At 35.3% G+C, this 26,824-nt stretch overlaps 2 protein-coding genes across 4 annotated transcripts in view; both read left to right on the top strand.

Moving 5' to 3' along the window:
- LOC144661315 (uncharacterized) overlaps nucleotides 1-8,442 on the top strand; it is a 43,709-nt gene extending 35,267 nt beyond the window's left edge. For 2 of the 3 annotated variants that reach the window (XM_078522034.1, XM_078522035.1), the window contains exons 58-71: nucleotides 1,753-1,806; nucleotides 2,006-2,059; nucleotides 2,156-2,191; nucleotides 2,421-2,438; nucleotides 3,134-3,151; nucleotides 3,682-3,717; nucleotides 3,953-3,985; nucleotides 4,268-4,363; nucleotides 4,718-4,738; nucleotides 5,080-5,203; nucleotides 5,580-5,686; nucleotides 6,197-6,280; nucleotides 7,250-7,480; nucleotides 8,101-8,442. In XM_078522034.1, coding sequence (XP_078378160.1) covers nucleotides 1,753-1,806; nucleotides 2,006-2,059; nucleotides 2,156-2,191; nucleotides 2,421-2,438; nucleotides 3,134-3,151; nucleotides 3,682-3,717; nucleotides 3,953-3,985; nucleotides 4,268-4,363; nucleotides 4,718-4,738; nucleotides 5,080-5,203; nucleotides 5,580-5,686; nucleotides 6,197-6,280; nucleotides 7,250-7,480; nucleotides 8,101-8,247 — 1,059 coding nt within the window. In that variant the 3' untranslated portion in view covers nucleotides 8,248-8,442. The remainder of the gene's footprint in view (nucleotides 1-1,752; nucleotides 1,807-2,005; nucleotides 2,060-2,155; nucleotides 2,192-2,420; nucleotides 2,439-3,133; nucleotides 3,152-3,681; nucleotides 3,718-3,952; nucleotides 3,986-4,267; nucleotides 4,364-4,717; nucleotides 4,739-5,079; nucleotides 5,204-5,579; nucleotides 5,687-6,196; nucleotides 6,281-7,249; nucleotides 7,481-8,100) is intronic. The other variant, XM_078522036.1, reaches the window with a different exon arrangement.
- Nucleotides 8,443-9,451: 1,009 nt separating this feature from the next.
- Nucleotides 9,452-26,824, top strand: part of LOC144661316 (uncharacterized) — a 77,394-nt gene continuing 60,021 nt past the window's right edge. Inside the window, exons 1-5 of the mRNA XM_078522037.1 lie at nucleotides 9,452-9,676; nucleotides 11,457-11,803; nucleotides 13,266-13,526; nucleotides 14,447-14,488; nucleotides 15,094-15,147. Of these exons, the coding sequence (XP_078378163.1) occupies nucleotides 9,610-9,676; nucleotides 11,457-11,803; nucleotides 13,266-13,526; nucleotides 14,447-14,488; nucleotides 15,094-15,147 (771 nt within the window). The 5' untranslated portion in view covers nucleotides 9,452-9,609. The remainder of the gene's footprint in view (nucleotides 9,677-11,456; nucleotides 11,804-13,265; nucleotides 13,527-14,446; nucleotides 14,489-15,093; nucleotides 15,148-26,824) is intronic.

Below are 26,824 nucleotides of genomic sequence, written 5' to 3'. Positions count from 1 at the left end.
GGTGTTTCAAAGTGTAACCGGACGTGGATGACGAAAAAACAAACACCGAAATATGGTACTGTAATAACTGTAAAATCATTGTGATGAACGGCGATGTGAAGTTGATTGATAAAAACAAGATACAGAGGTTGTTAATAGGATTTTCTTTGGGTTGTCCGCTTACAGGAGATTAAAAACAAAGAAAAAGGCAAAGTCGTAATCTCTGAAAGTGTCCGCGGCCGCTTACGGGAATGTCCGCTTAGAAGAATGGAAAAATACAGAGTTTGTATGGGAGTTAAAACGGGGTTTCAAACAAGGCGGCCGTACGTAGAGCTGCCCGCTTACGAGAGTGTCCGTTAAGAGAGCTTCGACTGTAGTGCAAGAAATACTTTGCAAGTAGAAGCAATAGCCCAGCCACAGTTACATTCCAGACCTGGAAGCTGGTGCAAATGGCGCTTACATCCAGGCATAGCTAATCGATGATCAGTGACATCAATTGGTAATCAGTGAGTAATCGATGGGTAATCAGTTGATTAGTCATTGATTATTGGCGATGATCATTGAGTAATCGATGAGTAATCGAAGCCCAAAAATTTTGTGGCCTATTGATTACTCATCGATGACATCGATTACTCATTGATGTAATTGATTACCTATTGATGTTATTGATTACTCGTCAATGACCCATCGATTACTCATGGACTATTATACCGCGCACAAAAGACACATTTCTTGCTGTCTTGTACCACGTGTTAGACGTATTTTTCTTTGTAACTGGCATTCCTGTTGACGAAATTACGCCTTCACAAATGGTCAAATAACGTTCCGGCATGTCGAGAGGTGATGTGCTAATCAAAAATACAGATGATTCTTAATTGTGCAATATTTCACTAAACCCAACTCTTTATTTATTAACATAACAACTGGACAGAAACCAACCAGTCTGAAAATGAAACTAACATGTACAAGTACGCTGACAAGAATCGACTACGTGGTTACAGATTTTGTTCGGTGGATGTTTGTCAGCAAAGTGTCTGAAAGTAAAACTGCTTCGGCTTAGGGAAACAGCCGTCATAAGTAGTTACATTAAGCACCGGAACAGCTGCAAGTACTTTTGCTGTTTGTGCCGCGCTTTTTTCAAGTGTAACCATGATATGGTTCTCAGCCACGAGATGATATTGATGAGTAATAAATGAAATCAACGACTAATCAATGCAATCAATGACTTATCGATGCAATCGATGACTAATCGATAACCAAAAATTTTGTGGCCTATCGATTAGTCATCGATTACTCATTGATCATCGCCAATAATCAATGACTAATCAACTGATTACCTATCGATTACCTATTGATTACTTATTGATGTCATTGATGTCATTGATGTCATCGATTAGTTATGCCTGGTTACATTGACCAACATGTCAAATGATTTGCCAAATTGTTTATCGGTCAAGTTTGGTATTGGTAATGCTGTTTATTTTGATGTTTATTGTCCAAAATTAAACAATCTTTATGGTTGAGTTGTTCTTTTCCTCAAGTTACCTTTCTCGCATTAGTGGCCATACATGGACTTAAAAGTGTGACGCTGTTTAAAATTCGTTATGCGTTCTTTCAAGGAAAGTGTACTCTACCCATAGTTTTATTTAGTCTGATAGATTCTTTTTTTGATAGAGATAACCACCAAAATCTTCTATATACTTTCATTTCTTTTGAGTCATTCTTTGACTTTTTCCTTTGACACTATAGTTCATGTTTTTTTTTCACCCCAAGGGTCAAAGAGGTAACGGTGGACCCCGAGGAGAGACAGGGGCAGAGGGATTACGGGTAGGATATCCGAACTATTTAATTTGTTATTATTTTTTATTATTAAATATTTGCCTTATTTTAAAGAATTATCTTGCAGATTTCTCAAAGGCGCACTGTTCAAGACGTAGCTCGTTAAAAACAAAATAAAATAAAATTATCCCCAAAAAGTCAACGTATAATGGAAATTACGGACCCTTTTCATTTTGTATCTCCTTAGGGCGCTGATGGTGTGATTGGTCGCATGGGAGAGAGGGGAGATGAAGGATCTGAAGTAAGTTGTTTCAAAAATAATTGTGGCATTCAGGTGGACTCCTTTTATTTTATTACTGATTAAAAACAACACTATCATTCTCTTGGCTTTCTACAGGGCCCTTCAGGACTGGGAGGTACCACCGGATTAAAGGTGTCTATATTTCCTTTGTCAATTTCTTTGGAACTAATTTCAACGACTTACCGACGGCTAAAGACTCATCGAAAGTAAACAGTAGTATAGTGATTTTGGGAGGATTTATTTTAGGGTTTCATCTTAAGGGTTATGTCGATATGGCTAACTTGACAAAGAAACACCACAAAGAAATTAATTATCTTGTATGTTAACAGTAACTGTTTTATTTTCTCTCTTTCTTACTTAGGGAGATCGAGGACGTCAGGTATAGTAGCCCCTGTGCAAGAGCCTTTTTTTCCTTTTAACACACTTGTTAACTTTCATTCGCTCTTTCGTTTCCTTGGTCGTTCTTTATTCTTTAGTGAGATCGGGGACGTCAGGTATACAACAGGTTTTGCCCGGCTCCGATCATTATCTTTCTTTCTTCTTCGATCATCGTTCATTCGTTTGCTCCTTCACCAGTTCGCTTTTAGTCTTTTTTCACTTTGTTCATTTGTTGGTATTGTTTTGTTTTTATTTTCATCTTTTATTCTTTCTCACTTTCTTCCTTCTTTTTGTTTTTTTTTTCTTTGTTATTGATTAATTTATTGATTCATCGATTGATAGGAAGTGAAAGCATATTGCCGTTTTGTTGGGCTATGATCATCTTGGGGCGCGGGGCGGGCGCTCGCTCCGCGCGCCCGGGCCCCCGGGCGCGCGGCTGGGCCTCCTCTCCGGCCTCTCTCCCCGTTGGTCCGGCTGCTGGGGGTCCGCGGCTGCCCCCCGGGGGGGCCCTGTCGCTGCTCGGCCGGGGCTCCGGCTGTGGCCTCGGCTCGCACGACTTATAGATTAATCTTATCGCCTTGATGAACTGGCCTATCATAATAGCGACTCTTGACTCTTGACATAAAAAGATCATGTAAATTAGGTAGAGGTAAAACTGACTATTCTTTCATCTTTTTTCTCCTACTATGTTACTAGGGCGAGGACGGTCAAGAGGTACAACAATTCTTACTACAAAGCTTAAATCGTTTTTTATCGATCACTAAACTGTTTTTGTAAAGGAAACAAACTTTAGTCAAATTGCATCAAGTTACATAATTTTAGGTTCTTGAAATGAAAGAACGTACTAACTAGTAGACGTAATATGAAGATGCGAAAATCAGTATGCAACCGTCGATATCTTCTGAAGGTAACTATTTAGAGAGCCTAAACGTTATAGCTCATTGTTGTACTGACATGTCTGATGCCATGGACAAAAATTTCTCATAAACGAACGTGGTCAGCAAAACATCTGAGCTGGAATGGTTGCAAAGTATCAAGACAAAATCAAATATAAGTCAATTTACATGTTATTTTACAATTCACGACGGAAGCTTTTTTGGCTTATTTTTTATTTTCGTTGAATTCGACTTTGTTTTGTGTAACTTTGTCCCTGTATTATTATCACCCCTTATATATACCTTTCTATAATTATTCTAAAATAACTAAGTTTAAATGTTTCTCAACAACAACAAAATCATTTACAGGGTCCCGCTGGTGCCAGAGGACCTCCTGGTTCACCGGTGAGTTCTGTCACAATAAACAGCAATTTTATTAATCGAGTCGTATGTTTTGTTTTAATGTCAAGCAGAGTCAAAATGTGTTCTTATTTGTTGCTACATGTCATCAATTTTTAATAATAATAAAAATAAATGGACTATATAATTATTCAGAAAGTGAGCATTTCACTAACATACTAGTCAATCAACCAAAAGCAGTTAAATTGAATGTGTTTTCAAATCTGTTTGTTTTTCTTAGGCAACTCTTCCCGCTGAATATGGGCAACTAACAGTGAGTCGTATTGTTTTCAATAGCTTTACGAAACTATTTTGTAAGCTAAAACATTCTTTTCTTTTTTTTCCTTTATATAGACTGAAAGACATACACTATTTATCAATTTGAACGCTGTTTTTAACAAATATATGTTATGATCCAGTTTTAAAATTTCGTTATAATTACTATAGCAAATTTTATCTTGATGTCTTTTGTAGAAGTAGCTCCTGGGGTCTGGGGGCCACATATCAACATAGCTTTCTATCTGCTCACCTTCATTCCTTTGTCGTAACATTCTAGTTTCCAGGAGTACAATCCAGTTACGGTTACGACGACCCTGCACCGCTCCAAACAGAAAAATCGGGAGCACGGAAATTGTACAGAAGTCAAAAACAGGTACGATTGGAAAATGTGTGATTAAATATTAAACATGAGACAGACTGTAATGTCTCTGTAAAGTAAGGCCGAGTGTCAAATGGGTGATTTGCGAGTTGGTAGGGTTAACAGTGATGCGCTGACTCAGTTATCTAATTTCTTTTTATTTTTGGTATTATGATAAGGTTAATCATACTTCTTTGTAATACGATAAGTGGAGATCGACCAGGAAATCAAACGAGTTTATTTTTTTCACCAAATTAAATAGAAATGCGGAGAATATATTTACTTTTGTGTTTTTGTTGTTGTTGTTTTCTTCTTTATTTTCAATTTTCGTAACCTGACAATAAATGTCCTCTTTATGTTTCTTCACAGGACAAAGAAAACAAACCTGAGGTAATGCGATAATTTTGTTAAGAAGAGTGGCTACCGCTCGAAAAGTCAGCTGCTTGCATTCAAATCGGCGATTCTTTCACCCACGTTGATAATAAACGCTGTGCAACTACGTTGACGAGATTAATATTTAGTACTTGTCGGCGCGCTGCAGGCAGTGTTTATTTTATTTTTTATTTATTTATTTTTTTTTTTTGGGGGGGGGGGGGTAATTATTGTATCGTATACACTTTTTGAACTGATATATTTACAATGTTATTAATTTAAGGGTTCTTGGAAGGGTTTTTTTTTTACTTATAGTTTCGAGTTGTTGACGTGTAATATATATTTTTTTCAATTATTAGACCATCGACCTCTACGAAGTAATCAGTTATCGCCTTGAGATGTACAATAATCCTAACGGTTCTCAAGCATTCCCTGCCAGAACATGCAGAGATCTTCACATGAGCTATCCAAACCTTCGAAGCGGTTAGTATATATCTGACTGACTGACTGACTGACTGACTGACTGACTGACTGACGGACGGACGACGGACGGACGGACGGACGGACGGACGGACGGACGGACGGACGGACGGACGGACGGACGGACGGAAGGACGGACGGATGGACTGAGTGACTGGCTGACTGGCTGGAGAGCTGGATGATTCACTGACTCGCTCGCTGATTGACCAATTGATTTCCTTGCTTCCTTAAAAAAACTTGATCGATCAATCGAATGATCGAGTGAGTGAGTGACTGACTGACTGACTGACTACTGACTGACTGACTACTGACTGACTGACTGACTGACTGACTGACTGACTGACTGACTGACTAATTAATTGATTGATTGATTTCTTAGGTCTCTATTGGATTGATCCGAATGGAGGTATTACCAACGATGCCATTAAGGTTTATTGTGAATTTCACACAAACGCTTCCTGCCTGTACCCTGGAAAAGAAAGCCAAGTTAGTTTATAGTTTATGTATACTGATATTATGTTTCAGTGTTTTGTGTTGTTTGTCTGTCTGTCTGTCTGTCTGTCTGTCTGTCTGTCTGTCTGTCTTTTCCATTGTTTGTTTGTTTGTTTGTTCGTTTGGAAAACCCACTGTTCTGTTCGGAAATCAATTGAAAATAAACGATTACATCCTTTTCAAAAGAAAATTGCCACCATCTCTAATTTAACATCGGGAAATAGCTGAACCTTTTGTTTTGAATCAGTTCGACAGTAATTGGTTACTTTTTGCCAAAATGATAAGCGCTCAATAGTAAAATGTTTGTTCTTGAGTGTTCTGCGTTGAGCTGTTCTGTTCTTATGAACAGCTTGCAAGTACAAAACGTCTCCTTAAACTAATCATTTACTTTCTTTAACTGAATCGAGAATTAAGCGATGCTTCATCTTTTTTTGAGTTGTCTGCATCAATACTGAGTACATGGTTATTAACGAAGGTGAAATTGTTTTATATTTCCCTTCACAGCCTTATGTGACGGATAAAAAGAAGTGGTTTAGCGGTAATGATGGATACAAATGGTTGGGGAAAGAGCTTTCCGGATTTAACAAGGTTAGAGCTCAACACTCTAAGTTATAATAGCGTCTGATTGGCTGATTTCGAAACATCGCTCAAAACAATTTATTTCAGTCTGCTTACGACAAAAAATACGACCAGAGAGGAAACAGTTTAATTGACACGTTGTACAAACTTTAATTTTAAAGTGAAAACAGAATTTAACTTGTATGGGGATGCAGTGTTTTTTAGTGCAACACAAACACACCAATATTGGGCTTTTGTTGAACCAACAAAATTCGGATGTTGAATCGTTGTTACCTACAACAACTTTATCCCATTTTGACCATTTTAAAACAACGTAACTTCAGTTGATTATGTGAGTGATATACGTATTATACGAGATTATATGTGGCACACAACCATTGTAGCCTCAGAACAAGGGAATTCGGGCAGAGTCGATATATGTTGATGTACTCTCCATCGCAGACGTTATTGTGCCGTGACGCATCGATCCAGAAATGTTGCAGGGTGACCCAAGTAACGGCTTGAATGGTACTAGGATTTAAGGCTAGATCCCATTTCTTTTGCGTGTTTCAGTGCGACTGTCAGCGGTCGCTGTACACGGTATTGTCTGAAACACCTGATGGACTATATTATATTTATCTTGTTTAGATCAAGTGACCATGATTTCTGATTTTTGTTGATTTTTGTTTCACTTACATTCTTGTCTTTGGTTAATCTCAAAAAATAACAAGAGATTAAGAGTGGCTAACGCATATCATCAATGCGATAAACACCTTTGGTTACCTTCTTTTCTTGGGTTTCTGTTAATCGGATTTCCGTAGCAAGCGGGGGCAACACTTATGAAAATGAAAGACGCAAGTCTGAAATGTAAACTAAAATAATTGGATAGAAGAAATGTTGCCAACCTATGGACTGCCCGGGTTAAAACTCGGTGAAGAGGTAGAAAACCCTCAACTAAAGTATTTTAATTTATTGTCTTTTTATTTGTTTGTATTCCACCCGGGCCAGCTCGAATATGTGTCGGATCCCAGCCAACTGGAATTTCTCCAACTTTTAAGCGACCGTGCTCGCCAGCAGATTACGTACCATTGTAAAAACTCAGTAGCATGGCCTGATGGGAGCTCTGGTGATGCCACAAAGTCCATCAAAATGCTCACCATCAATGGACTTGAGCTGCATGCTAAATCCTCCAACAAATTTAAACCGAAGATTGTTGGGGATGACTGTAAGGTAAGATATATATCTTACGGCGCCGGTCTCGGGGCGCCCCCTTCCCCCCGCCCTGTGGGGCTCCCGGTGGTCGCCCCGCGCCGGTCGGGTCCCCCCCTCGCTTCGCGCGGGGCGCGGGCCGGCCCCGGTCCGATCTTCGGCCCTCGCGGTCCTTTCTAGGCTGTGGGCTCACCGCCTAGTCGGAAAAGAAAGGACTGATAACTATTTTAGTAACATGTCAGTTATTTAACCATGGGAGAACCCTCTGCTATAGGGGTCACCTACCTAGAAAATGGTTACATAGTAAGAACTAAGAATAATTATCCAGGGGGTGGATTGGGTGGACAGCCACCCCCTACCTGTAGATCCACAAAACGTATAAATTAGCCCATTAACATAGAAAATAAGGACAATAACACTGAGAAAAGAGTAAAACATTGTTGACAATTTAAGCAAAAAACAAATAAAAAACATTTGCTAACAGCAACCCTCATTTGAAAAATCCTGGATCCGCCCCTAACAACGAAAATGAAATACTGAATCCCGTATGTTGATTTCCACAAATCTTGGGAGTTCAAATCCTTAATGTTCAACTAAATGCTCGAATCCTTAAAACTATCGCAAGCCCTTTCAATCACTAGGTAAAGGATGGATCTTGGCATCGCACAACCTTGGAAGTGGACACGCACAAACCTCATCGTCTCCCTGTACTTGATGTGGCTGTATATGATATTGGAGACAGTGGTGAAGAATTTGGTCTTGAATTTGGACGCGTATGCTTTTCTTGATTGACACTTGCATGTGTTCCTTCCAAACTGTACCTTTCTAAGTAGGTGCAGAAAATTAAAACTTCAGACTGTAGTTATGTTGTAAGTTATAAAGTTTGAACAAGAGAAGAAACATTAATTGTCCCGCACAAATTTTCACACACCAGTAAGACCTCGACTCTACAATAGTTTAAATAAAACAATTTTCTTTCTTCATATTTGTGATTGTTTATCTCCATGTTTATAGCTCAAAATTGCTATTACAGTCAACTCTCTCTAAGACAGTTTTGTTACAGTAAAATGACTGAAAAACGGCAGGGACCATCACCAGGTGTCCGTCTTATGGAGGTGTCCGTTTAGAGAGAGTTGACTGTATACTTAACTAGAGACTGATGTCTATCAACTTTATAGGTCTTAGAATTTTACAAATAAAAGAAAAAAGAAAAAAAGGACCAAAAAGGAATTGCGCGAACGGGAAAATAGTAACCCATGCGGGGCGCAACCCTAAAAACTAAAAAGAATGGCGATAAAAATCTTAAATTAAAAAATATATGTATATACAATAAATCTAATTAATTACTATAGTAAAAATTATAGTTATAAAATCTAGTTAATTACTTATAGCTAAATTATAAAACAAGATGCAGAAAGATTAATTACAGAAATTAAGAGGGTGGCAAGGGAAGAAGTTGTGGCGTTTGTGTTCTTTTTTGTACACCGGCCGAAGACACGAAGCACATTTTCGGTAGTCTGAAGCCTTACAAACTTAACAGTCAACAGTCATCAGGATCGGAGGTATATTTTTTCATCGCTGATCCCAACTTTTAGCTCTAAATTTTGATTCCTGATCCCCAAAATGTGGCAACATTGATCCCTGATTCCATTCTGATCCCATCTGATTGGCCGGGGGGGTTAGTTTAAATGGGAAGCCGATTATATAAGTGGTGCTGAGATAACAAAATATTCCAAAAGCCGCACACAATTGCTCGATATTACGGATACATGGGTCATACATAGGTCAGTTCTGCCAACGTTTTTTACTGATTTCTTCACAAGACTGTACTTGAATAAATTGAGCAGTGAAGCAAGTTCTAAATTAGCAACTGCTACGCTGAAATGAATAATACCCCACCCTCTCCCCTTAATGATGATATTATCAACGCGTATGTTACGTCTAATACCTAAAAATATAAGTACTTTTATCTATGTGATATTGTCTTACGTCGGGGTCAAATTGCAACCTTCCCGGCCGCAAGAATGGCTAGGCATTGATGGACTGTTATCACCGAATTCCAGTCTGGCGAATCGAGCGAGCTGTGCAGTGCGGAACGGATGGGTGTATGATAGCTTCATCTAACAGCTACAGCGTTCCTGCTGCTGGTCATGGGTGGTAGAACGTTTTTATGCCTGGTGGCCATCTTCGCGTGGTCTGTTGGGATCAGCGAAGCACGTAAGTCATCTTCATGCACAATCTCACAGTATTCGATTTCTAGATCGTAATTTGTATAACCAGACATACTACCCTGATAGATTAAAGACGTCGTGATTTTATCGTTTGGTCTCCAAGGGCGATGTTTTGCTAGGTTCGCGCGAAGGTGTTTTATAAAGAAAGATAATCGTTGAATAACTGAATTCCAACTCGCCCAAGTCATTAGTTGAAGTTGCTGAAATGTTACTAATGGTCAGTATTTTCGTATTCCTGCAATTTTCATAAAATTTGGCTATTATCAAGTTCAGAAGTTGTGCATTTTGTCAGCCTGTCTTGTAGATAGGCATCAGTGTCTCAATTAAACGAACTATACCCTGCCTCAAGCTTAATAATTAATTGTATTTATCATATATTATTAATATACTTATCGTATAAATTATTCCAAAAAACTATCTAGCCCGGGACAGGAGCGCTTTGTTCTTTTGTACTCATTCCGCTCTAAAAAAGTTTTAGCGTTTTCCTTTGATTGCCACGTGCACGTTTTGTATAAATATCTGTGTGGTTTTACTGTAGTAACTTTATAATGATGCATCCGTTTTGGGCAGCAAAATGTGGAACGATTTCATTTAATATGAAAGAGACCGGAATTGAAAAATTCCAGTAGAAATGTTGACGACAGATGAACGTATATGATGGACTTTTTATAACAAATAATTTAACGCATTTTGCAAACAAATTGTTCAAATATTGTAACTACACACTGTCACAATTCACTTTATGTAATAGAGGCAGTTTGATCCATTTCTACTTGTCTTTGTTTCTAAATAACTGGAGTATGCTTACCCACTGTTAAATAAAATGCTCCATTTATCTAGAGAGCGCATTTTAAATACTACAATCACTTTAATAGCGTGACATGTAACTGAGCCGCCACCATTCTCCCACATATCAGGTAACGGTCACTTTCGGCCTGCATTCACTCACGTTTGAATTAGCTGCTTGCTTATCAGACAATTTATCAGCAAATTTGTACAAAAGTGTTACCACTTTAAAAAGTCTGATTCGCATTGAAATCGGGTTCTTGAATACCTGGGCGATGTGTTCTAAATTATCAGTAGTAGAGTAATAAAACAGGAAATATTAAATTTAGAAAAAAATCTTATGAAACAAAGTTTGATTGTTTTGGAATTTTGTTTAGGGAGACCTTGGGAGGGAAAAATGTTTGGTTCGCCCTTTGTATATTATAGACAGAATTCCTCGTTAGAAAAAAAAAAAAAAAATATTCTTGATTTTGCTGTATTAGTAGAGGTGAAAATAGACAAAATACATGTACGTTAAACATCTTTTAAAAGATCATGCCATGTCTTACACTATTTACCATGAGATTGCAACACGTTCCACACATCTTTTTTTTTATAAATAATATTTTATTAATCACAACACATTACATTACTTACATCGATGGCATATACGGAAACGCCACATGCACTGTTACATCTACTTATCATTACAATGCTCACTTGAGTCAGTTATAATTACAAATAACACATTCACTTCTTACATTTACTTGTGGTAGTCGGCAGTTTAAAATTTGTCCAATCAAACTGAGTTTCGATCGGAAATTTACGCATGTGCAGCTGATGACACTATCCCATTAAACACTTATAAGCCCATCACCCCACCCAGCGGGCGCTACTACTCCAAGCCTCCCAACACCCACTCCCACCCCACCTCCATCACCCTTCTCAAGAACTTCACGTAGCCTATAGTACTTTGTCTCTTCATTTGTTTTGTTTAATAGAACTTTTAGCATGCCCACCGATCGATCTTGGATTAATACTGGATAGTTCAGGGAGTCTTAATTTTGGAGATAACGAAAAAGCGATACGGGATTTTGCTACAGCACTTGTAGACAACTTTGACGTTAACCCTGGAGTGAATGGAACTCATGTTGGTATCATCCAGTTCGACAACGAGCCAACTCTCCTTCTAAGCTTCACGGACCCCCAGACTAAGGAAAATGTTGAGAGTAAAATAAACACCTACGAAGTTCGAGATGGGCAAACATTCCTGAACAGGGCTATTGACATGGCAGATTCAGATCTGTATGTAAGAGCAAAGGGAATGAGAGGACCTGAATACAAAAAGGTGAGAATGATTAAAATTTCCTTCTTAAGTATCTCCGGAAAGCTGCTTTGGTTTTACACTGTAGGCTTAATGCTAGATATAAGGTACCAGATAACTCGAGCATGTCCACGGTAATTAAATTATATGTATATTTATCAGAAACGCGCATAAAATACCACGTGATATCCTGGACAGGGATTTTTTTATCGCGTATGGGCAGTTTTTTGTTGATAACCTCGCTTTTGGTGCCTTTCCTACCTACAAAAACCTTCGGTTTTAGCACCTTAGTTTGGCAGAACATTTAACTGAAGATGAGGCATATCTAAACCATTACATGCTAATGATTGATTGATTGATTGATTGACTGATTGATTGATTGATTGACTGAATGACTGACTGACTGAATTATTGATTGATTGATGATTGATTGATTGAATATTAAAGATATTAAGAGATGTGGTGGTTATAACAACGTAAACCGGAGAAAATCCAGTAGGCCGTATAGACACTTAAAGCAATAAATGCGAAGTCAGTATTGTTATTCATGACGTGTAGGGCTTTCCACAAGTTGCTCGGCAACTTTTTGGCAACTTTTCATGTTTCGAGCAACTTTTTCCCCTTCGAGCCTTTTTTCCTCTCGAGCAACTTGCTGCATTTTAAGAAATTTCCAGACTGAAGATCTCCGAAGATTATCCGAGTGTTGTTCAAAGGCAATACGAACGTTTCCGAAGATTTACGAAGTTTGCCGAAGATTTTCGAGAAACATCTGTAGACGTTTCAACTTTTGGCTCATTCTGCTTTACAACATTACAAAACTCGTCAGCAAACATGACGTCATAGATATCTTCACGATTTTTCTCAGTTTAAGAAATCCTTGTTATTTAACAACTGTTCCCCTTAATATGTTATTTAGATACTTCTTTTGCTGTAAAATTGCATAAAACTGCTTAGAAATCTAACCCTCAAAGAAAATTAGCATATATTTAGAGAAATTCTGTTGATTAGAAGCAGCGTTTTGGATTTTTTGAAGCAACTTTTGAGCAACTTTTATTATCAGAAGCAACTTTTTTGGATTTTTGGAGCAACTTTTGAGCAACGTTTTGAGAAATTACGGGCAACTTTTTGGGAAATCTCGAGCAACTTGTGGAAAGCCCTAATGACGTGTAGGTAAGGTGTGGGGATCGCTCTGGCCTGGGACAAGCCCCAACCAGGCTCAGTAGATACCAGGTAGATGGCGGAGACTTCAACCGGCTTCCTCGCAGGGCTTAGGGTGGGAGCCAACATCTCGATGTCTTGGACTAGAGTGGAGTGTACAAAGGATAACACGTGTTCCTCATTTTATACAACTATTTGCATATAATTAGTTCATCCCAGTGGATTCATTACCAATTCAAATTGAGTTTACGTGAAATGCAGTGTTTGCGTATTTGCGGAGTTCGTAAACCCAATTCATGAAATTAAATTTATATATCGCTTTTCCAAGGTGCTGGTAATTTTTACCGACGGTGCTCAAACCCAGAGGAGAGAAGGTCTTCCATTCGCCCAACGTGTCAAACCTGGAGACAACGCCCAGAAACTGAAGGACAAAAACGTAACCATTTTTTCTGTAGGCGCCGGTTCGCCTGATCCGATCGAACTTTGGACCATGGCTACTGACACAAATCATGTTATCTTGGCCGAGTTGGAGAACCTCGGTGCTGCAGTTAACCGCATAATTAAGGAGTTATGTAAAATCGAAATAACGGTAAGTGTATTGTTAAAACTCTTTGTCGGTGGCGATCGGTAGACTGATTGTAGAAAAAGGGCAAAAATTAGTCCGTGACACGTGAAAATAGGGCAAAAATTATACCGTGACGCGTGAAAATAGGGCAAAAATTATACCGTGACACGTGAAAATAGGGCAAAAATTATACCGTGACACGTGAAAATAGGGCAAAAATTATACCGTGACGCGTGAAAATAGGGCAGAAATTATACCGTGAAGCGTGAAAATAACTTGAAATGACGCGTGATTCGTGAATTCTGCTGTTTCAAGTATATGTGACGTGTGAAATTGGTCAAAATTTGGGCGTGAAATGAGATCACGACACCCCCTTTACTACCCTGATTGTAACTAGAAGGATTCATCCGATCTGAACTTTAAAGTCACTAAATTTTTCGGTAGTCTCTGTCCACCTTCATCGTATTGTTATTCTCAACACATTAATTATTAGTGGATTCGAGGGAATCAGATAATCAATATGTATACACTTTTTTGACGGTTTCAAATTACTCCATCATTAATTACTCCATCATTTAAAACTTATTTCATGAAATTATCAATATCCTAAAGAGAGGCAATCCTGTGGAACTTTTTACTGAGAGAATGCCGCAGGCTCAGAGCAATCTCCCTAAATTTATTTAAACGATCCACACGTTCAATATAATTAAAGTCACTGATTTTAGCAACCTGTACAGTAAGAATCTTTAGCGTTTTGATCTTTTTATCGTTGAAACATCTGTGTACTTTATATGGAAGATTTTATCTACTAGTACGTTAAGAAATTTTAGCGTTTAGTTTAACCTTCACCTGCAGATCGGTTGTACATAAATTTTCTCTTGTGTTTACGTAGTAATGGGCTCCTGCGTCAGGCTTTTTTTTTTTTTTTTACTTTAAACCGACAGGTTATCGGACCGCCTGGGGAAGATGGAGAAACAGGACCAGGGGTCAGTAAAAAGTTTCTTTTGATTCAGATACTACATGATATAGAATATATGACGTGTATACAACGCACTGTTAATTGAGCAAAAGGAATTGGGTAACAGTGAATCCGTCAGTGATACACCGCACGGTCAAAGATTGCGGCTGTACATTTTAGCACAATATTTTTCGAGCCTAACAAGGCCAACAGAGCTCATTGAAAACTTTGTTTTCTCGAAATTCATTCCAGCACTAACAACATTATTCATGTAGGGTTTGTAGCTTTTAGAGCCTTTTTGTGCGTCTTTATGAGCGTTTGTGGAATTTTCGTGCGCCATGAATTATGGGTAAATGTACTTATCGCCATCTTTTTGGAACGGTGGATTGCATGGCTTTTCCAAAAGAAAACTTCACCTTGTGCTTGTACAGATCGCATTACACTTCATAAGTCCCGTACTAAGATAATACGCATATTTCTGTTGCACTAAGAAGCTGACCTTTGTGTTGAGTTTTCTTTATGTGATTTTTTTCGTTCTTGTTTTTTATTACTTTTTTTCTTTGTTCATTGGCTGCTTTTTTCTGGTGATCCCTTTGTACCTTCACAATTATTTGTTACTTTCTCTCAATATAGGGTTTACCCGGAGCTCGAGGATCACGTGGGCGAACAGGTCCAAGGGGAAATCCAGTAAGTCGTCTAAGACACAACCCAAACGCTGTATTAGCTATTACATAATCATTTATGAAAATATTTACCTGTGTTCCTGCGTCTTTTTTAGTCGTTTTGGAAGCGATTTGAATCAGAGCGAAGACGGTTTACCTCGCAAGTTTCCCGCATTGTAAAAATGACGCGCCACACGTTTTCATTACTGTTAACTATTTACTCTCCCCGGGCAGTTAATTGAAACCAGGCGCGTCGTATTTACGAAGCGGCAAACAAGCTTTTATTTCAAACTTCAAGGTAAACCGTCTTCGCTTTGATTCAAACCCGGGGGGAGGGGGGTACTTGGGTCAATTTTGTTGGGTATGTGCTGCTGGCCTCTAAGAACCCCTACCCCATTAAAGTCATATTCTGTGGCCAATTATAGACCCCATCATAGTCACTTTTGGGTAAATGTAATTTTCCCGACCCCAACTTAGTCACTTTCTGTTTTTGCGTCTACCGTATAAATCCTTTTAACTAAGTCATTCTAAAATGAATTGACACATTTAATAAACTGAATGAAGAACACTTTACTTTACAGATACACTATAAACATTCTGGTACATTTGCTTACCATAAATATTTACAAACATAGTTGAAATGTAAACATTCTTCTTTAACGGTAACATTACACTATAGCTAGCACTCACATTATAATAGCATTTTTGATGTGGATAAAAGCAGTTTATAGAACTTTCAGATCAGAACATTTTTCGGCGAATCTTTCCGTTTATAAATCACAACTTGCCAGAATTTTCTTACCCTCAAAATCCGGGAAAAGTGTGACCCCACTCTAGTCACCCTATAAAAAATGCTTGAAAAGGCGACAGTAGTAATGTACTACACTCTGAGGCAAATTTGCCTTAGAGATGTAGTACATCACTACTTCCAGTGCTGGATTCAAATATTGGAATCAAATATTAGAATCAAAAACTGAAATTCAAGCCCTGAAAAATCAAAATGGATTCAAACCCAAGAAAACCAAGCCTGTAAAACCAAGCCTGAAAAACCAACCCTAACTCAACCCTAGGTTCAAAATAAAAAAAACTTCTTATACTCTTTTTCAAACTTTTTTTATACTGCGTTCGAATGGGATTGTCTTATATGGGTCCACTTGCTACCCAGACTGTACTCTTTTTTACATTGCTCACAAAACCATCGAGTATTTCGCATATAACGGGCTTTTGTGCGTCTTATAGCTTTCATTTTGTCTTCTTTGGTAAACCATCTCTGGTATCGGCCATTAACAATATTATCATTCCAAAACATCAATTGTTATATATTAATAACACAATATATTAATTTCTTATATCATTAATAGTGCGTTTAAAAATCAAATCGCTTGCTCTGCTCAAACCCTAGGTCAAATTAATATCCATATGGATATGTTTCTATATTGGTATCTGATATGTATTTTATTGCGCGCTTGTCATATCCAAAGGTGTATACCTTTTCTTCATATTTGTTTACAATTTGTTTATTCTGTCTGGTAATTTTATTTTCATTTACTAATGTGAGTTCTTTGATTTCGTTCTTTACAATTTTAATCATATTTGCGTGATTCAGTATCTGGGAATTTTCATGGTTTAACCTGAAACCTTTAATAACACATTTCTGTTTATTATTTCCATATGTGAAACTGTAATTCTTTGGACCTCCAGAAACGAATGTATTATTTATAGCTTCACCCCCTAATTCATCTGTTAAATCACCTAACATATCACCTGTTTCTATCACCTTACTATTTTGAGATTCGATATACACAATACTATCTGTATCAAAATATAATACCTGTTTATCTAAATAGTCTAGTTTTTCATACAACATTAACCGTGCACTGCTAGTCGTGAAACAGGCTACATAGATATTTGTATTATAGGAATTATCAACAAACTGATCCTTATAAGTGTAACTCATCTGTACCATCTCATCGGTTATGAAATTCATGTTTAAATTACCTATAGTATCGTCGAGAACTACTTGATAAAATTCATTTATATCAGTTACGTATTTGCACTGATTCATGTTATTTCGTTGACCAAATTTTCCCCAAAGTGAGTTTAAACACATTTTTGCAATGGCTCGTAAACCTGAATTTTCATTTAATTCACCTAAATCAATATCTAAATTCTTTTTGACTTTATTTCTGAAATTCATCTCGTCATTGTTATTTTTAAAATTATATTTCGTTGATTCAAGTTTGAGTTTCATAAATTTTTTTATATATCCCTTGAATAGATCGTCGGATGAGTTTTCAAAATGCCAAACTTCATATATTTTTGTAATTCTATACCCTTTTTCAATGGCTTTGTTGACTTCATCGGTTGTCCATGTGCCTATAAATGATCGTTCATTTTCATTATGTTGGCATCTTTCTTGTTGCTTTGATTTAGCACATGATATACACAGAGGGAACATTAGCTTTTCAGAATTTTCACATTTTATTTTTTGAGGCAGAACAGGATGGTATAGTTCTCTTGGTGCCAAAATTTTACATTTTATGAATCCATACCATTTCTTATCGTATTTTTCTGGCGATATAATTTTTTCAGGATGACCTATGGGATATTTCTTGTAGAACTGGACAGTTGGGTACAAGGAGCAAAAGTCAACGTATTTACCACATTCGCCTTCTTTGAATTTGTACAATAATTTGGTAGCATTTGTACGCCCCCCGTAGAAAGCATCTCTAGGGTTTAGTTGCCCAACCACTTCTCTATACCAATCATTTTTATAATATTTCTGAAAACTTTTATCCTTTTTTAATTTACATTCCCACATTTCAATAAGATTGTAACCAGCAGTTGTTATTTTGTTGTTTTTATCTTGTGTTTTATTATACAAAGTACCCATATCACTTTGATTCTTATTATTGATAACATCAGCCTTGTAGCAATCATGGCATCCATGCCAGAAGCAACCTTGAAATTCATAAATAGTATTTGTAGATGCACAAAAGCCATCTACTTTTAATTTGTTATTGTTGCATTTGATAACTTTTTCACCACCTTCCAAGGCATGTTGAATTTTAATTTTATTTTTCTTACTTATGTAATCAAGCCATGCAATACTGACTGCACTATGGTTTTCTGTTTGAACAACATTATCAACCACAGCTATGGTATTTTTTGGCATATAATTCCCTCTATAAATAGCCATACAAACACCAGCTATTGTGATGTATTTTAATGGATCGATATTTTCTTGATTCATGAAATCTTGCCTGAATTTTAACATACATCTTCTTAATATATCAACATCTGACCTACAGTATTCAATTATTTCTTTTTTGAAATCGAAAACATAATTTTCATTAACACGCTCATTATACCATTGTAAAAATTTCTCTCTATCTTGTGTTTTCATTTGATTATAGCCATAATGTTTTTTGGAAGGCATCTCTCCTATATACTTTTGATTACAAACTTTGTTGAAATAATGTGGAAAATATCCTTTTTTCAACTCGTTTAAACCAAACGTTTTAGGAAACGATGATAACGGCATTGTTGAATGAAATTTAAGCTGTCGATTATTTTGATTCTTAATTGTGAAATTTCCATCATCATAATTTTTGCACCATTGTAAATACAATAAGGTTTGAAACCATTATCTATACACCATTTTAGTATAAAATGATTGTCATACCCTTTGCCATTGTGAGCAAGAAGGGTGTATCCTTTATATTTTTCATTTAGAATTCCATTACAAAAATCATTAATATCATTGAAGATTGATTCATTACCATTGAAATCATGACAGATAGCTAAATTGACGTCGTGTATTCCACTGTTTTGTGTACATTCGAAATCAAAAAATAAATATTTTTCATTATACGTTTTACATGAGTAGCAATAATCTTTTTTGAGAATGTTTTTATTTAATCGGCATGGTTTTTTGCTATTTTTGATGCAATTTCCACCCATAACTTTTATCTTTTTCATGAAACATTTATGTTTGCTTTCACAATAGCTATTACAATTATTACACATTTTGTAACCACATTTATGTATTTTAATATATGGTTTTAGGATGATTTGATTGCATTTTAAACATTTTGCTACACTGGTACACACTGAATCATCATCATCTTTTTTCGATCGATTTCTTGTATGGTTTTTAAAGCAACTTTTACCATGAAAAACACGATTGCAGTGTTTACAGGTAACGTCTTTACCATTGCATTTATTACCGTCTGGGAAATATTTAAAGCAAGAAAGGCATTTTTGGGGGCATTTGTGTTTATCACGTCTTGTATAAGCTTTTTTGCAACTATGACAGTAATATGCTACATTTAGAAAAGCTGTCATTGATTTTATGACATCAAAATGATTCCGTGTTTTGTATAAATAAATTTTGTTAATTTTACCATTATTAGCTGTATATATGATTTCATTAAACTGCTCAGAATCGATAATGTTAATCTCAATATCTAAATGTGATGCAAAGCTATTTACATCTTCTAAAGAATTTCCATAATCGTTAATTTCAACATTAGCATTATTATGAAGTTCTTTGGCTTGAATTTCTTGTAGTTTTCTGCTTTTATTGAACCCATCTTTCAACTGAGTTGTGGTGTAATTCTCAGGGTGTAAATTAGCATAAGCTGTTACAATGGCTCTTGCTAAGCATAATGTATCATTATTTTTTATCGTAATAATACATTGTTTTCTATTCACTGTTTGTTTTGATAAATATAACCGCCCTTTACCTGAAGGTATTTTAACAGATTGAATAATTATTTTGCAATTTTCTAAATTTATTTCTTTATACTCCAACGTATTGATTACATCTAAAAGTTGATTTAACTTGAAATCAGAAACTTTTAACAATTTTGTTGAAATCGGATGTGTTAATTCATTATTTGAAATTACCAATCTGAACCTATCATTTGGTTTTAACTGTCTTTTCTTTATTGTCATTTTAACCATTTTTTCAAAGACACTGAAAACGTCATTTTTATTACCTATGAAATTTTTGCGTACAATTATTTTAAATTCATTTGTGTAAGCATTGTACTTTTTATTTACCGTATTTCCGATTTCAGTTATTTTGAATAGAGGTTGGTCATTGGATGTTGAATCAAAAATGCTGTCATCGAAATTAAATTCATTTGAGACCTTAGTTCTAGGCAATGGAACAGGCTTTTTACTTCTTGGCAATGGCACAGGCTTGTAATCATCCCTAAATTCTAATGGTGGAAGAATTATGTTGTCTTCATAATCCTGAACCCTCTGTTTTACACTCTTACGAGGAGTTGGGATTGGGGGTCTCGGCTTGTAAACTCTTGGTTGGTTTGCTTTTAGTGATAATACAAGTTTTTTATGAGCCTTCAGTTTTAGATAATTTTTCTAGATCTAATTCATTCATATTAATATATGAGATATTTTTATATAGAGTTTTGTGGATAGTTTATTTTTTAGCGGTTTTGAGAGGGGGTTTTGCGTTTGATAATTTTTTTGTTTCCATTTTTGTGTACTATATAAAATCACCAAACCTTTAAGTCCTTTTATAGTAAAAATTATTTTTGAGATTTTTTTGGTGCGTTTAAAAGATAACCAGAAATAAATATATTTTTGGTCACCTAAGGCGACAGATAACAGCAATTCATATATACTGTGCTATACAATATATAATTATATAATATTGCTTTATATGTTTTCAACTGGTATTATGTTGTATTGGTCTTCAATAGCCTTGATAACAGTATTTTTAATATGCTTCTTTGTCCTCATGTGCGAGTGCTTTCCAGCGAGCGTGTAGTCATGTTGACATGCATCACATATCCATGATTTGTTTAGCATATATCTGGTCTTGCTTTCCTTAATAGCGTTTTGTCTGTCTTCTTCATTATCGTATTTTTTATTTCGTCCCATTTATTATATACTATATATATATTTCTTTATATCATTTCTATAGTGCGTTTAAAAAAATAATATTTTGGTTTCATCACAAATAAAAAATATATACTACCCCTAACCTCTAAAATTAATAACTTTCTTTATATATGTGACTGTTATGTGAGTTAGATATAAACAGATAATTATTTTCTTTATTAATGTATATAGAATGAGTGATATTACATTAAATATCAAACAACTGCCAGAAGCTGATGAAAGCTCGAATGATATAGTCTTCATAAATAAAATGTGGTGTATTCAGAGCATCCTTGAAGCTAATATTTGTATTATTAAAATGCTATCTTCGAACCTAAATAGCAGATCTGAAATATCAAATGAAGACAAAAATCATGCACGTTTAGAGTGTAAACCTGAAGACCAGAAACGACGACGGGGGAGACCTCGTAAAGATCAACATTAAATAAATAATTATTCAGTTTACGGTTTTAGCCATAAGTTATAAATGATTAATGACTAAACCATTGACCGAAAAAACCTGCTGACGCGTCAGCAGGTATTTTAATCTGGTGTGATTTCTATTGACCAATCATATTTCAACAAATTTTACTCAAAAAGTTTACACAAAAGTTTACACAAAAGTTTACACAAAATTTTACTCAAAAGTTTACTCAAAAAGTTTATTCTGAAATTTACTGCCAAAAACAGCTGTGCCGTGAAGTTATGTGTGTTATATATATAATGGTTTGTAATTCTGAAATCCACTATGATTTAAAAATTTTAAAAGAACCTATATGCCATTTATGCGATCAACTATTGATAGAAGGTAACAAGGATGCTGAGCCATGCTGTAGTAAGCAGGATATGTCAAATCAAAACGGTATAAATGTTTGTATTAATTGCGGTTTGGTTCATGGTTCTATTTATTACAATGAGTTCATTGATTTTTACAAGAACAGAAATAAGATATGGCGTAAAAGCATCTATAATCGTAAATACCACATTGAGAATGTTTTAAACGATTTATGTATTAAAAATGGAGTTCAATTGTCTCATGATAATCGCGATAAAATTTATAAAATATTTCATGAGATTGATAGTATTCTTCCATCTATAAATAAACTCCGAAGACGAATGATAAGCACTAAATATATCCTCAGGCAGTTATTTAAATTGCTTGATCTTCCTTTTGAGTTTATAAAGGTTTCAAAATCGATAAAAACGCTTGAATTTTATAATCGATATTGGGCAAATATTTTAGCATTAAAATCGTCCCAGATCGCACGGATTATTTGGTAAATTTATCATCATACTTGAGCAGATACCGATCGATTATTGGACCGGTATCGCATATATAATCGTCAATGCTTTTCATTGTATTTAGGATGCTAGACGGATTATAATCGCCACTTCTCATAGCGCCTTTAATAGAGTTCAAAAGGTGTTGATAGCTTTGGTAAGCATATATGGAGTTATGAATTTTTAGTTCGAGATTCTTATGTATCATCAAAGCCTGAATCAATAATGAAATTGTTGATATTGTGATCAAAGCAATACCACCAGTCGCTATAGAGGAGGCGAATCCGCTTGATGCAAATATGATAGACAATGAATTCCCTAATAATTTCCATTTTTTGAAACGTTTAACAGCCTGCTTGTAAGCCCAACATTTTCGATGATATGTTTGATAATAAGCTTTCAATTCTATAATTTGGTCTTCAGTCAGTTCGCTTGATATATGGTTCCATGTAAATATGCATTTTCGATGTTTAGTCATATATATTAGTTATATATGATTTTTTTGTTTTATCATTTTGTCATTTTAGCATTGCGCTTGTTCTTTATTGTGTAATACAGCTTCCTAATGTTTTGAATTAATCTCTCAATAGAATCAATAATATTGCTAACCAATTTCACTGTTTTCATATAAGTGAATTAGATTAAATCGATTTATTCAAAGAATACATCGTATGTTTTATCTGAAAATTGAATTTTATGATAGATGGGCCCATTTATCGGGTATATATTTTTACTAAAACCGATTCTTTGTACAAAGTAATCTGAAGAAATTTTAATGCTAGATGTATTGATATTAAACCCAGAAAATGTTTGATCAATACTCATAACATTATTGCAAACAGCGATTCTAAATTGATCCTGTATCTTTGTATACCAGAGATTCATATATTTACCTATATAACCATCTCTAATTTGCTCTGTATATGAATCTAGATCATAATCGAGGAATAGCTTATTATGCTCCACTTTAACCCACGGAAAACTAAAGCTATCACCATCGATAAATTCAATTTTAATCCTTTTATTATCACTGGGCTTATAGTCATATTTAAATCCCATATAAAAAGTCCAGTTATCAGCGTGAGTGATATTTGTATTTAAATTAATTTTAAAAACACCAAAAAAACCATTCTTCGGATCAAAATCTGCTAACAATTTTGTGGGATTAAAGACAAGATTATCATTTAATCCAGACAATACAGCTCCGTTGCTATCTGACATGATGAAATTTGATGGATCTAATAAATCAAAAAAGTATTCAAACACCTCATTATAATAACTTTTGGGTTGGAGTGATAATATTTTTGTTTCAAGATAGGCCTTAAGATTATCATTGAAGCTATTCAGTTGTTTATAATTGACGGCTTGGCTATCACTATTTCCCTCTAAAACGCCATAAATAGCTTTATTATCCATATTGATGGCTGTGTTGAAATTAATTTGGTCATTAGCTATATAATATATTTGATCATAAATACTTGGTTCGACATTGGATTGATGGCCAGATATACCATAAACAGTAAAATATGTTTGTAGTTTTTGATCATAAGAGCTTCCAGGCATATTTTTCATGACTATATCAATATATAGGTAATTATTCCCAATGTTTTGACTTTTTGTGAATTGACTTATTAACCTGATATACTTTTGTGTTTTAAACGTTTTTCTGCTAACGTTATGAATAGTTTCTATGGATGATGTGCCATATATTTCCAAACTGTCAGGGTCAATATCATCACTAACCCACATAATCTCAAGAACAGCAGTATATTGATCATTGGTCAATAAATACAGATTTAGTCCAATTCTTGAACTGTAATAGCCTTTAGAATTGTCAAGCAATAATTTCATGTCAACAACCTTTTTATTTACCTTATGTGGTGAATTTTGAAAGGTTACAACATTCCCCAATTCGACATCATCTTCTTGACTCACTTGTGCATTGGGATCATCCATTATATATTTGAATTTATTTTCACCATTAGCTGATTGAACATGACTTTCACCAACATAATCAAGCATGTATTTTTTGTTTACAGCGTCTGTATCATTGCTTGGGTCTTTTAGATGTGTTATATTATACCCACCCATATCGAGATTTGCCTGCATCATGTTACTACCGTGAATATTGAGCCTATTTTGTATGTTTTGAGCTAAACCATTACCAACAACCTTCGTTAAAAAAGTACTGTCGGCATATATTTTGGAAGCCTTGCTCTGAAGGGTATTAGCTAAAATAGCACCTGTTTTCTTCGTTAGAAAAGTATTGTCGGCATATGTTTTATCGGCTTTAAGCGCGTCTCTGGAGTCAATATATTCTTTATTCATTACGTTTGACATATTGCTGTATCCTTGATCAAAATTCGGAACATTTATTATGCTGTTAAACGTTTGTTCGTTATTGATACTAAGATCGGCTTTATTTTGTATTTTACTATCTATTTTTTGTTCAAGGTTGGTGTCCATTAAATCAACGTATTCTTTCGATACTAGACTTGTTTTTTGGTACAATCCGTCATAGTACGGTGCACTGTTGTTTATCGTTGCTTGGTTGGCATCGAAATCGTTTCCAGCAACATCTTTTGTCAAACAATTCAATTTAAGATATCCTTTGTTGACACCTGAAGACAAATCAAGAGCATACGAATCGTAATCGGCGTCGATGGCTACATCGGATTGAGTCTTTAACCTGAATATCTTTTTGTTATCCATATCGAAATCAGCTCCCAGTTGTTTAAAACCAATTGCAGGTTTTGCACTTTGAGAATATTTGGTATGCATAAAATCATTTTCGTCATTAATGTAACCCATTTTATGTTAATATGTTAGATTAAATCTTCTCATCGAAATTTTTTGTTATGAATTTACGTGGTTTATCAATATATAAAAAGCTGAATGGGTCTTTAGTTGCTTGCTCGTATAGCTCTTTTGGAATACTGTTTTCACGGCATATCAGTGCCCTCTCATTAGCACTTGGGAATTCGTAAATACAGAAATGCGAACAGTTAAGTCTTATGTCTTTTTTCGTTTTAAAATAGCTTTGAGACAAATATATCACGCTACAGTTTTTATGTCTCCCTTGTATAAAATAATCGATTAATGGTTTTTGATTTTTATCACAAACATAATCGTCAAATATCACGAGCTTTTGATTATCATCATTTAGTTTAGAAACAGGAATTATTTGGTCGTTACTAGCTTCAATAATGTTATAACCAGCTTCATCGCTTATTGGTTGGAACACATTGATAAGATTCTGGTATTTAGACTGATCTAAATTTTTTGCATATAAATATATTTTATCGAAATATAATAAATTGTAAATCATATGCATTAAAGTATTAGTCTTTCCCATATTACTCGGAGCACAAAGTAGCATACGAAAACATTGATTTGGCATGAAATCGTATACTTGTTTAAAGTTCGAGACTATATCGTCTTCAGTGTCATAATTTGGTATTTTCATATTATATATATCAGTTATATAATATGAAAGACGCCTGAAAGACTGATGAAAGACCGATGAAAGACTTCTGGAAGACCGATGAAAGACTGATGAAAGACTTCTGGAAGACTGATGAAAGACTGATAATAATCTACACTAATATATATAAATGAGTCTATTAGCTTGGCAAAAAATTGCTGATCAAAAAGAAGAAGTTGAAAATCAAATCAAGAATATTAATAATCAAATAATGTCTTCAAAATTGGCAGATGAATTAGGCCAAATCAAATTCACAAAAATGTTTAAACCAGTAACATCTCGTCTCGATACACAAATTGAAGCAACTAAAAAGTTGAATAATAAAGGGTTAAAAGAGCTTGACCCTCTTCCAGAATTTCCAATTGATGAAGATGAGGATGAAGATGAAATGCCAAATTATCCACCCCCGACACCCATTGATGAAGCTCAAACAGAAGATGAATATGAAATGCCCGATTTTGATCCACCGCCACCCATTGATGAAGCTCAAACAGAAGATGAAGATGAAATGCCCGATTTTGATCCACCACCCTCAATAGAACAGAAGAGAAAAAAATGGGACACAAGTGCTAATCAAAAGGAGTTAGATCGTCAAAGGGAATCTCTCGCCGAAGAAAGGCGTCAGGTTAGTGTTTTATTAGGCAAACTGAAGAAAAGTGGTAAAAATATGATCAAATCTGGTAAATACAAAGGAAAATCATATAATGACCTGTTGGAAATAGATGAAGATTTTACAAACCAAATTGATAGAATTGAAAACCAGTTGTTATTAACTAAGCATAAAATACAACGTATGGAGTACAAACGGGTTCCTTTCTCAGCTTCGGATTTACAGGAAAAATCAAAAAAATTGAAAAAGACCCCCAAAAAAACTAAATATAAAAAAAAACCAACTATAGAGGAATCATTATTTGATAAGATAGATGCTATGAGAAGGGACACAGCGCCTGATTCTGATAGAGAAGACGATGAATGGGAAGGTGGTGGTCTAGCCAATAATTATAAGGCTATTTATTACAGAGAC

This window comes from Oculina patagonica, chromosome 7, assembly GCF_052425735.1.
Source record: "Oculina patagonica isolate OP01 chromosome 7, crgOcupat, whole genome shotgun sequence".
NCBI lineage: Eukaryota > Metazoa > Cnidaria > Anthozoa > Scleractinia > Oculinidae > Oculina > Oculina patagonica.
The sequence above is the reverse complement of the archived record's forward strand: the minus strand, read 5'-3'. Positions and strand labels throughout refer to the sequence as shown.